Source organism: Echeneis naucrates, chromosome 14 (assembly GCF_900963305.1).
Source record: "Echeneis naucrates chromosome 14, fEcheNa1.1, whole genome shotgun sequence".
Lineage (NCBI taxonomy): Eukaryota > Metazoa > Chordata > Actinopteri > Carangiformes > Echeneidae > Echeneis > Echeneis naucrates.
In genome coordinates, this window is record NC_042524.1 from 15358915 (window position 1) to 15370866 (window position 11952).

General features: G+C 39.1%; 1 protein-coding gene across 1 annotated transcript; it reads right to left on the reverse strand.

Moving 5' to 3' along the window:
- Positions 1-7515: 7515 nt before the first annotated feature.
- On the reverse strand, positions 7516-9013 carry LOC115054651 (endonuclease domain-containing 1 protein). The gene is made up of 2 exons (XM_029519953.1): positions 8673-9013; positions 7516-8433 (listed from the first exon to the last, which is right to left on the reverse strand). Exons 1-2 carry the CDS (start codon positions 8973-8975, stop codon positions 7825-7827), a joined length of 912 nt encoding a protein of 303 aa, XP_029375813.1. The 5' UTR covers positions 8976-9013; the 3' UTR covers positions 7516-7824.
- Positions 9014-11952: the final 2939 nt, after the last annotated feature.

Below are 11952 nucleotides of genomic sequence, written 5' to 3' on the forward strand. Positions count from 1 at the left end.
GACCAGGCACAAGCTCCGCTACCCCACTCTGCGTTTTCAGAGACACACCACACAAACTGCTCCATACAAACTTCACTCTCACCGCCCTCTATTCTTCTTTACTATATCTTTGTCTTTTCTCATCAAAGCCCTCAAGTAAAGCTGCAGTTTGTAAGATTTTAAGCAGTGAAATACCTCTAAAATGTAATCATGAAACAAGGGGGCTGACTCAAAAAGCTCCTTTTCCAAAAGCTTGTCATCATAGCTGCATACTATTTTGCCCCGTTAAAGCTCTTTGAACAACACCAACAAATGCAGCTTTAAGCTCATAGCTCTTTCTCTAAGAGGTATGGAGCTAATCACAATCAGTCAGGCATCTTATGTGTAGCTTGGTTGTTTTGCGCATGTGTTGTTGCATCAGTAAAATTAAGTTTAACATAGAATGCATATATTCATTTTCATTCATTTCGGGTAAAGATGTTACAGTAGCGAGCAGCTTGGTAGGAGGCGACATATGTTCCAGCAAGCTGTCTATCATCAAGCGGTAATTTCTTGAAACTTACAAAATGCAGCTTTAAAGACCCAATCTGGAAGTGAAGTTTGGCACATTGTGTCCCATGTCCCAACAGCTGTCTCTGCGCTCTGATTTTGGGGAACCTTTAGTCTGAAATGTATTGGCATGAGCGGGAGCACTGGGATGAACACTATCTGACAGTTGAGAAGTCGGTTCTCGTCAAAACCTCTATTTACAAATGCAAGCACCGGCTTTCAGTTACAATGAGGCCTAAATGCTTTGAAAGTTTTGCTTTTTAAAAATCTGGATACACAGAACTGATGCTTTCAAAGAAATTCCAGATTGGGGCTTCAACTGATGGGCAGTACAGGAAATAACAGACTCATGCTCAGTCTGGGGGACGCAACCTGGAATCCAGGCTGCCCGTTCGAAATGGCTGCATCTCGGCCACACAGGCTCTAATCATGTCCATTACTTTATTTGTTCCTCTCTCATTATCTCTCTGTCTGTATTCCCATCTCAGCTCATTTAACAGCTCCTCTCTTTTCGCTGCCCTCCCCACTCTCTCTCTCTCTCTCTCTCTCTCTTTCTCTTTCCTTCTCTCTCTCTGCGTCCTGCCTTGTAGCTGTTTTTATTAAAACGTTGACATAATCCATTTCCATCTCCACCTCTTTTCTCTTTCTCACAATCACTTCTAGACTCTTTTTTCCTTTTGGAGTCTTTTATACAAAAACACAAATGTAAATGATGTATTATTAATAAATTGTAAGGATATGAATGAAAAAAAAAAAGATATTCTGATATCTCGTTTTTACCAGCATTCTTGGTGCCAAGTACTGTGATAAAAATTCCTCTTTCACTGGCGTCCAGTGGACCGCCTGAAGAGGTCCATCCTGACTGTATCTTACAAAAAGGAATTACCATCATTAAAAGTGCCAACCCCTTCATCCTTCTTTTTGATCCACACTCAGTTTTTTTTTTTTTTTTTCCTTTGGTGTTCGTTTTAAATTACATTCAATGTTGCACTGTGGCTGGTCTCTTCTTTAAAGGGGAACAGATCAAAATCAATATATCCTCATTTAAAAAAGAATATACAGTTTTATTAACTTCTTTGCCGTGTGGAATATTTGCATGATGTTTTTTTTTTTCCCCCTTAAGTGTGGACAGAGACATTTGTTTGCCATTTTGATGATTTGCCTTGTTCTTCATTGAGAGATTTTTTTTTTTTTTTTTTTTTTAAATCATTTTCAATTTCTATTTTAATATCAACTGCACTTTGTGGCACTTCAAAAGGTATTAAAGTATTAAGAGATGAATATTGTGTAAAACTATGATTATAACAAAAAGAGTAAATATTTCCTTTTATTTTTTTCATTTCCTAACACTTAGGCTGTGCTGCAAATCTACCAGAAAGACTGATGAAAGCCTTTTTTTCTCCTTTGCCCCCTTGTTCCCCCACCCTTTATCATTATTATTATTTTTATTTAATTTTCATTTTTTTTGCTGTTTCTCTGTCAAGTTTGCACAGTCACTGTCTTTCAATCTCACCTGAAGATAGCACTTTTTTTAAGTTACAAAAAAAAGAAACTTTACATGGAGAGTCTAAATAAGGTTTTTGTCTGAGATTGACATAAACCACATGCTTCAAGTGTTTGAAGACTGCCTGACAGTTATCTTTTTGTCTTCTCTTTTGTTGTTTCATGATTCTCCCCTCTGCAAGGCGGGAGAGAGGATGAGATATATTTATGATGGTCAAAAGGTGAGAAAGCCTTGTACGCGCGTTTCACATCTTTCGCACAATTGAACACAGAGACGGGTCACACTCTGGACAATTCTGAAAAAAGAAAAAAAAAAAAAAAAAACAACAAAACCCTGGTGACATTAGGACAATACCGGACAAATGCCGACCGTGATTCAATGGTGACAACGAAATAGTTCGTCAGCTACAGTATGATCTGTAAATGCACAGAGGATGCATTCGAAAAAAAAACCTGATTTAAAAAAAAAATCTTTAATGACAGAATTTACTCATACACCATATACCACAAAAGCAAGTGGGATTAATTCCCCCTCCTTGTAATGTTCTGTATCCTGTCTGCTTAGGATAACGACACTCTGGAGCCAGACTGCCATCCCTCACACTGGACTGGAGCGAGCTGCGAGGACAAAAGAACACAAACCAACACATGAAACTAACTGTACATTTTTTAAGTGTAAGAGAACAAACTGGAATTTGTAAATATTATGTTTGTCGTTTGGTTTGAGTGATTGGCCGGATCTTTTCTTTGTGACAACAGGTGCAAGTTTAGATGATTTACATGATTTTAGCGCTCATGCATATGTTTAATTCTCCTTTATTTCCTAAATCTTAAGGGGTAAATTTCAATAGGTTGTGGGCACTTGAATACATCTGTTACCATCCATGCATAATGTACAAAAGAAAAAAAACAAAAACAAAAACAACATGGTATATAAGTCAACATGGACACACGAGGGGAATGATTACGGCCCGGGTTAGCCTAGATATTGTGGTGATTAAATAATGTTTCTTAACTGCGTATGTGGCTATCTAGAGCGTCCTGTCCACACCTGGCACTCTCCCATCAATCATCTGAGTGAAATGAGTCCTTTGATTGGTTAAAAAGCCAAAGAACAGCTGCAGAGAACAGATGAACCAGGAGAAATTAGGGATGATTTGAGAAATGAGGCAGAAAAACAAAGAATAGGGCAGATGTATCAAATGTGCTCCATGCAAACCAGAAAACCAAGGAATCTCATTGTGATGATGTTGGATTTACTGTTGGTGTCTCACATGGTCTCGTCTATTATCATACAATATAACCTATAAGTGGGAGGTTGTGTAATCCTTTGTGGTAATTTGGTCTTATTTCAGATTTTAATCATGGTGGCTGATTTGGTAGCTTGTTTAGCAATTCTTTCTGCACATTCTGTTTATGGGGATACTGACCCATCTAGTGGAGCTATTATATGAGTTTCTCTTGCCCACACTTTCAAAAGCAGTATTATAAATATGAATTCTTTTTCTTTTTCTTTTTTGGAAATAAAGCTTTGGACAGCCAACAGATAATGGAAGCACACTCACCAAGTTTACATGTTTACACTACAGTTTTGACGTTGGCATAAAGCAAAGGAAAGAAGAAAAAAAAAAAACATTACAGGAGTTACTTATTACAACATTTAACATTGGAATGGTATCGCGAAGGCTTGCACCTGTTTGTCTGTTTCATTTAGTCTGATTCAGTAACCTGCTTGAAGCTCAAGATACTGTGAGAGCATAAATGACCAGAAGGGGTTGAAAGAATTAAAATTACTATTTCTATTTCAAATAGAGGCTATTACACACTGTATGTTGTGTATCTGAACTGGAAAACATTAAAAGACATTCTTAAACAAATATTATTTTTTATCACTGTTCCTCAGTTTTGTCTGATGTACAGATCTGATATTGAGGTTGTGTTACCATTTGTGGCCAAAGGAGAAGATGTAGATGGACTCAACAGTCACAAATACATTTGTCAGTGAGTGGTATATGTAGATGCATATACAATTTAATTTAGTTTTAATTTTGAGTCATGTTACTGTTTCAAATCCAATATATACATGCCTTTTTGATCTGATTTGGTCTCCACTTGTTTCAACAGCTACCTATCTCAGTTCCAGGCTTTTATAAATTTTCAGTTAGGTAGCAGCCGCTCTAGCTGAGCCTTGTTAAATTACTGCCTGCTGCTGCTGCTGCTGGAAACACTAAAACTAAGTTCAACAGTTTCTTTGTTTGGTGAAAAGATAGAAGGACCGCACACTAACTGAAAAAAAAATGCTGCTTCAGCAACAGAAAAGCCATTTGTAAGTTTGGCTATTGTTGCATATCGACTGTTAACATAAATAATTCTTTACCTTCCAGACCAAGAGAAAAAAAATGTTGCAAGTTCAGCATCAAACTTCATACTGACAATTGTGCCCAGAGAAAAACAACCATGTTGTTTAGACTCTGTTTCCATCATTTGTATTTTTCTGCTGGCCCAGTCTGACTGTCTTCTCACTTTCTTTCCAAGTCCCTATTGAAGTGATGCTGCTCAGATGCTGCAGTAAGGCCTGTAAGAGCAACATTAGCTAAAGCTAATCCAATCCCTAGACAGGTAAGTAGACAGCTACAACGCTAATGCTGATTGGCAAAAGTTAGATCCCTTTAAAATGTTGAAAATGTATTTCATAGATGTGATGATTGTTCTTTTGTTTCTTGTTTAGTTATCTTTTTCTTTTCGAGAGAAGCAACTGACTTGGCTGCCCATAGAAAAGAGTTAACTCTGAGGATCAGATATGTGTGATCCCTGATGAATTTATAACCTTGGCCACTCGTTTGTTTTTTTGTTGTTTTTTTTTTATATTTTTATTGGTTTTTTTTGTTTGTTTGTTTCTTTGGGGTTGTTTTATTTTATTTATTTATTTTTTTACAACTGGCTCTGTGTCTTTAGTGTGTATGTGATACTTGGCAGGAAATCCCTTTTTAGTTTCATCATGAGCTTTAAGTTATTTCAAGGATTTTCAGTTTAAAGCCTAAAATAACTTGGCAGCACCAGCCTCATCAGAAGAGCTGTCCTCTGATCTGTGTTTAATCAGCTGTTGTACACAATAAGTCAGTATTACAGCAAATACACTGGAATGGACCAATGTGCTGGACCTGGTGCGTGAAAAAAAAAAAAAAAAAAAAGATTGTACAGCCATGCATTCAGTCTGATTTGGAAATAACTAAATACTGTTGGCGCATTGAATTGCATGCAGAAGTTTTGGCATCCCTGTGCAATTTACATATTATGTTCATTTTTGAGGCGGAGAATGCAAACAAACAACCCATGAAACAAAAATGAGTTTGAACTCTTCAACTGTTACTTTTCTCAACTTAAAACAGTAATTGCTGAATGATTGGTCTTGGTAGAGTATTATCATTTGGAAGTGTCAGCTGATCCCAGTTCACAGCTTGTTACATTTTCTGACTCAACAGCCACGGGCTCCTCTAAGCAACTGACAGTATCTGAAAATGACACTAATTGATGCCCACAGAGCAGTTGTGGCTTTAAAAAAATATCTAAACACTTCCAGCTTGAAGTTTCTACAATCCATAGTGTGATTAGGAGTGACAGTTTAGGAGATCTGGAGAAGTCAAGACAAGAAGTGTCAGATAACAATGCACATCTGCTGGGCAGCGAGGCAAACAATATCAATATCACTGTAAATGGGCTGCAGGAAGGTTGAGCTGTTACTGTGGTGGATCGGACAGCCTACACTGACGAGTCATCTTAGTCCTCGGAAGCTAAGCTAATACCAAACCAGCCCAAAGGTGTGGTGCATGTGTCTGAAAAAAACGCTGTGTGTGGGGGTGGGGGGGGTGGGGGCAGCATTTGATGAAAAGAACACCTTGCCCACTGTTAGGCATGGGGGTGGAAATATTCTGCTTGGATGGCAGCCAGTGGTAAAAGACATATTACACAGTTAGAAGGAAGAATATATGCCGTTAAAGATCAGCAGATTCTGGATGGAAATGCAAAGTTGGCAGCCAGAAAAATGAAACTGAGACGAGGATGACTATGACACAAAGCAGACTTCAACATCCACTATGAATTACTTCGAGAAACATAAGCTGCCCCCGACTTCAGGGAATTTAATTAAGAAAATATATCCTTGTCAGGTGTCAGCAAAACTTTATTATAAAACTGCACGTTTATTTTTTGACTCATTTTTGACCCATTTTACATCCACCAAAGTTCCATTTTATCCTTTGACCAACAGTTTTTTTTGTTTATTATAAATATCACAGGCACACTATGGATGTTTACCATTGCGAAATAACTAAGACTGCAGTTCTCCATAAGCAAAAACCTGCCTGCAGTTATATTACAAGCATTCTTCAAAGTTGCTTCTATTAATATACAAGCTGACCTGACTGTGCAGCATTTTTTAAAGTTAATTGTGCATCCATTTTTTAATATTCCTGTAGTCTCTAACAGTTTGTATTTGAAATTCAAACTTCTTGCTTCCAATAACTATAGCGTGAATTATTGCCACGGTAAAAAAGTATGACATTAGTTCCCAGTCTAATAACTCTATATGGTCGATATGCACAGTATTAATCATCATCTTTGTTGTAACTTCAGCAGATTTATTTTGCTTCAGATGCGAAATTGTTTTGATGACAGATGCACAGTATAATGTCATAGCATTTTTCCTCTGCACCCAACCCAATTACTTCTGCAGATTATAATGCACTGTTGGTTTCTCTGTTACTGTAGATGTCGCCACAGAAAATGCTATTCTTCCCTCGCTAGATGGCACTGTGCAAATGCGATGTATAGAAAAGGTCAGTGTGCCACATCAGAAAACGACTGCTCTCACACAAAAGAACCAGCCTCTATTTTTCTTTTCTTTTTCTTCTTTGTCTTCTTTTTACCCCCCTTTTTTTTTATACATCATGTCATTTTTGTCAGTTTGGGAGAAATAAAGACTGAAGGATAAACATTTGAATTTGCGGCTAGATAGTTTCTCAAAAACGTGATATCTTAAGCAACATGATACCAAAAAACAAAATGTGAAGAAAAGTCCAATGTGCGTTATATGACATTCCCCAAGGTAATATTTGAACAATTAAAAATGTCCATTGGATACCCACGTTACTCTCACTGTCTTTTAAATTAGTATGAATGAAATTTAGATAGTAGGTTTGTGAGGGTTCTCAAATTCAAAGCAAAACATTTGATTTAAGAACTTCACAACCACAAAATGCACATATGCTCACAAATTTGAAGGAAAATAGTTATTTTGAAGCTCAACACAGCTCATGTATATACATGCCCGCAGAATATAATGCAAGTATGTACATCTTTTTTTTTCTGTGATAAGCCTACAAAAAGAAACATTATTGGAAATCTGTCAGAATTTGATATGTATAGACTATGACGCACTTGACATACAGAATAAGTAACAAAAACACAATGCAGGCCAGTAAATTGAGATAGTTTATTCAATCAGATTTGCACGACTTCCCACACATGAGCTCTCCTGTAGCATTTTTCATTTCCAGATGTGATCATGCGAACATGTTAATCTGGAAAGTCTAACAGAGGACAGAACTGTCCATTCCCCTTAGGCATTATCAAGAACTTTTCCCAAACTTTTTAAAGCGAAACGAGAAATACAAGGACATATTTGAACGATTTTTTTTTTGGACAACCATTTTTTGCACAAATGTCCCCAATAATTAAAGTATATTGTAACTCCCCACCACCACACACATACACACAGGGGCACCCACACCCCCCTCAGATGGTGTGCTGCAGGTAAAGGGGAAGAGGTGAGGGAGAGATGCAGTTGTCATAAAAGATCTTGAAGTTAGTATCGACCATCATGTTGCCTATCAGAAACAACTCGAGGTCCTGCACCGTCATTTCCCGCACGCTGTTGCCCTCTTTGGCGTTCTTGGCTATGGCTGCGTGGGAGGGGAACAGGGTACGGATGTCGTGCGGGGAGTTGCGGTCGTAATCAGTGCAGCAGTACGCTGACCACACATCCTCTGGAATGCCCACACGAGGCTGGTTGTTGCGGCGGATCATGTTGCCTCTGGTGGTCACTCCAGTCACAATGTAGGCCGTGCCCCGGCAGAAGTTGTTGAGGCGAACCCGGATCCGCTCTTCGTACTCACGCCAAGGCCCAATGTTGAACTCGCGGATCTCCGGGACTACGTTGGTCAGTGTGTAGGTGGCGGCACGGTCATGAGGACTGGACTGGTGCTGGTCTGGGTTCAGGTGACCTCTTTCGTAGAGAACCACGTCCGAGTAGTCGTCCAGGACTGCCTGGCTGTCCTCAAACTTCATATGCAGGTAGCCAGTGGGGAAGGGAAGCATGTTTCCATTTCCATCCAGTTCCGCCAGCTAGGGACACACAGAAGAGCAGATAGAAGAGGTCTGTAACCTCCTGGGAAAGAACGAAAGCTCATATTGTCTGGGAGGCCTCTGAGGGGCCCAGTTCTGGAGTAGACCTCTTACCCCCTTGAGCTGCTGCCAAGTCCTCTTTGAGAGACATTTAACTTACCTTTGAATGACCTAGTTTGACAGAAAGGGCTGAGAGCTGGAGTAAATGCTGAAAAACAAACTTTAAAGACAAGTCTGACCTGTGGCTCATACATCCAGGGGTAGTCCACACGTCTGTCCCCTTCCGTCTTCTTGAAGGTGTAAGCCGAGTAAACCGGGATCCGCAGGTTAGGGTCATACAAGGTCACATACCGAGGTTTGTCTGCATAGCGCTGGCAGATCTTCTTCAGATGTGGGTCAGTGAACCCTCGTGGTGGTGTCCCCATGTACAGGGAGTCCTTGCATCTCTCGACGTGATTAAAATCTTGAACAACCGTCGCTGACATTAGAGGCAAAAGACAGACGATCAGACAAGCAAAAGCTAGAGCCGACGGCAGTGACATATTCCTGGTGATGAAGGTCTCCCCTGTGTGTCCTACTGTGGCCTGCTCTACAAAACAATGATCGGAGATGTTTGCAGTTATGATTTAAATGTTGCAAAGTGGATATGCAAAGCAAGCAGCGTGACAGGCCTCCTTACACATGTGGGAGTGGATGGATGGTCATTGCATTAATCTTAACTGTGGGTATGTAAAGGACCATGACATGGTTTTCCTCTGTACCTTCTTCATGAAGTTGTGTTGTAATTTACTTTTTTGATAGCACTGAACTGTCAACCTAGCAGTTGGCCCACCAGGTCCTACGGTTAAAAGGTGCAGGAAAACTAGTTTGCACGCAAAGAGAGAAGTTGAAAATCAACACTTGAAAGTCCAAGCTCTAATGGAGAAAATGAAATAACTACAAGTTATTGAGTAGTTGAAATATATATTTAAAAGTCAGATTAGCTGGGTGCCATCCCCAACTGAGCCATGGCCCCTCTCCTCTCAGACAGGTCTGTATTTTCTGTGATTATGTGTGAACTTCAGCCACCAGTACGCTTTTTCTCCCAGAAATGTGAAGCCCCCAAACTACCTAACAATGTAACTTGTTCCTGCAAAAGGAGCATAGTCGTTTTCTGCTCTAGAGGAAAATTCCTTATTTTTAGTTATGGTGGGAATTCATTCTCAACAAATTCTGCAGTGTGTGTTGAACTCCTCGACATGGGACATGTGCTATCAATGTAATGGTAAAATGCAAAGCTTTCTAATCAGTCTCAGTGATGAACAAAAGCTCCACAGTGACTCCTGTTCTTCAGAGGTACTATGCCTCTCACCCTGAATGGTGGATAAGCTAATGGGCTGGAGAAAGATAAAGCACAATAAACATAGTGACAGAGTCTATGTGTACTAGACATATCCCAGTGAATGTCTGTGCATAAAAGCTTGCCTCCATTGCTATTACATCAAAGACAGCAGCTCAACTCAAAGTACACTAATATAAGTCTATAGTTACTAATAATCAGAGATTTATAAGATTTAGCACAGATGGAGCTCATTTAGAGCGAGAAGACAAAAAGTCAACGAGAACAACCGCTCTACATAAATAACACAGTTGTTTAACAGAAAATAGAAGAATTTCATTTTCAGTGAAAAAGTATTTCATAATTCATGAGTAAATGACTGCTCTGCCAAAATGTGTGCTTGACCTATTTTGGCAGCTGAGTGTGTAGCGGGCAAATAATCCATATGAAACCATTTCCAACAGACTTTTTCTTCTCAATTAGTCCTCCATGGCAGCTTTATGCAAGTTCATTATTTGTGTCTTTGTTTTTCAAACACGTGGATCATCAGGATTTTAAATGCCCTAGGTGACCTTGATCTTATTGCACATGCTCTGAAGAAGATTATCATCTAAATCACCGATTCCCCAACAGGGGTTCCTCATGCCCCAGCGGGTAAATTAATTTGAATAAACAGAGATTGAGATTTGATTGGAAAGAAAAAAAAAAAAAAAAAAACACATAACAATATCCAAATATTGGCTCAACTTTAACTGAACATCAGGTGGTTTGATTAAAAGGGGCAGGAAAACTATTTTGCAAGCAAGAAGGAAATGTGAACGTCTTTGGTGGTGAGGATGTTGGGATTGCTAAAAGATTGGGAGTCACTGAGGTGAGTGTCAGAAAAGGAAATAAAACGTCCTTCTTAGGTAGAGGAAGTCTCTGTTGCGGTGTTATGCTGCCCTCTGCTCAATTCAGTCTTATGCAAATGGAGACTGTCAGATTAGCTGGAGCAACAATCCTTCACTGCCCTAATAAGTCAATTTGAGTGACTGAGTGTTGTTATTCATCGAGGGACCAGCTTGCCTCTCTGATCTAATCTTGAGTTATGGCAATCATAACTTATGTGGCTGGGGCTGATGATGCGGTTATGTGAACAGACATTTTTCAGCTGTCAGCATTTTTACCAATTAAAATTCTAAATTCAGGCCAAGTGCAGAGCCAGCTCAGCTGCCCTCTGCTGTTACAACTCCAACACAAGAGGCAGAGCATCTTCCTGCTGTCGAGACTGATCGCAACTGGCCACGCAATACATTTTAGTTGCAGTCAGTGTGACCCATTGAGCAGCACTCAGGGGGCTGATTTTAGGATGATCTTTTATGAGACAAAAATCTTTTTTAAATTACTGTAAATTGGACTAATAAATAATTCAGATTTTCTCAAAGAAATCTGAACTAAAGAATTTGTGGCAAAGACAGATGTTTGAAATCGTGTTGTCCACCTCCCCGTCTGCATGTCCGTCTGTTTGTTTCTTGGGTGGATTAAAGATATCAGCTAAATCTATGTAATTTAGAGTAGCTCTCATACAGAATATTCTTCACAGTGCTGGGCATAAATTCTGTTTGTCTGGCTGGATTGGAAATGTGGACATGTCTGGACATCTGGACATGTCAAACTGCTGAAGGGTTTCACAACTACTTAGATAAGATCACGACTGACTTTGTTATAGGGAACAATACAATATTTAATGATTTTAAAAGAAAAAAAATACTGCGTCATGTAATTCAGTGTATTGTATACACACTGCCTTAGTGAGCAATGTAATTTTCATTTTGAATATTTCTAGCAGGCCACACTCACAGCATGCAGTAATAAACACTGTCCACTTGGGGGCAATGTAGGCTTAGTTGTTGCCTCTTCCTATTTCATCCTATATGACCATAAATTTAACTTTGGAAACATAGCATAAGCCAAAAGATGGTGCATTTGTGAATTTTAGAAGTTTAAGAAAGACTACACTCGTAATGGTGTGTGAATGTTTGTTCAGCGCTAATTCAGTTTGATATCATCATCATCCTTCCTTTGTTATTGAGTTTCAACAGTTATATGCCATTGCATGTAATCGCCAAAGTATTGGTACGATAGTATTGGTACAATATGAATATTTTGTTCTTTAGTCCCACACACTACTAAATATGAATAATTTCACAAGTTTGTATTAA

Coding starts and splice junctions, on each gene's coding strand:
- LOC115054651 (XM_029519953.1), bottom strand. CDS start 8,975: ATGTCACTGCCGTCGGCTCTAGCTTTTGCTTGTCTGATCGTCTGTCTT. Junction 8,434..8,672: donor CCTGGATGTATGAGCCACAG/GTCAGACTTGTC, acceptor GTGTGTCCCTAG/CTGGCGGAACTGGATGGAAA.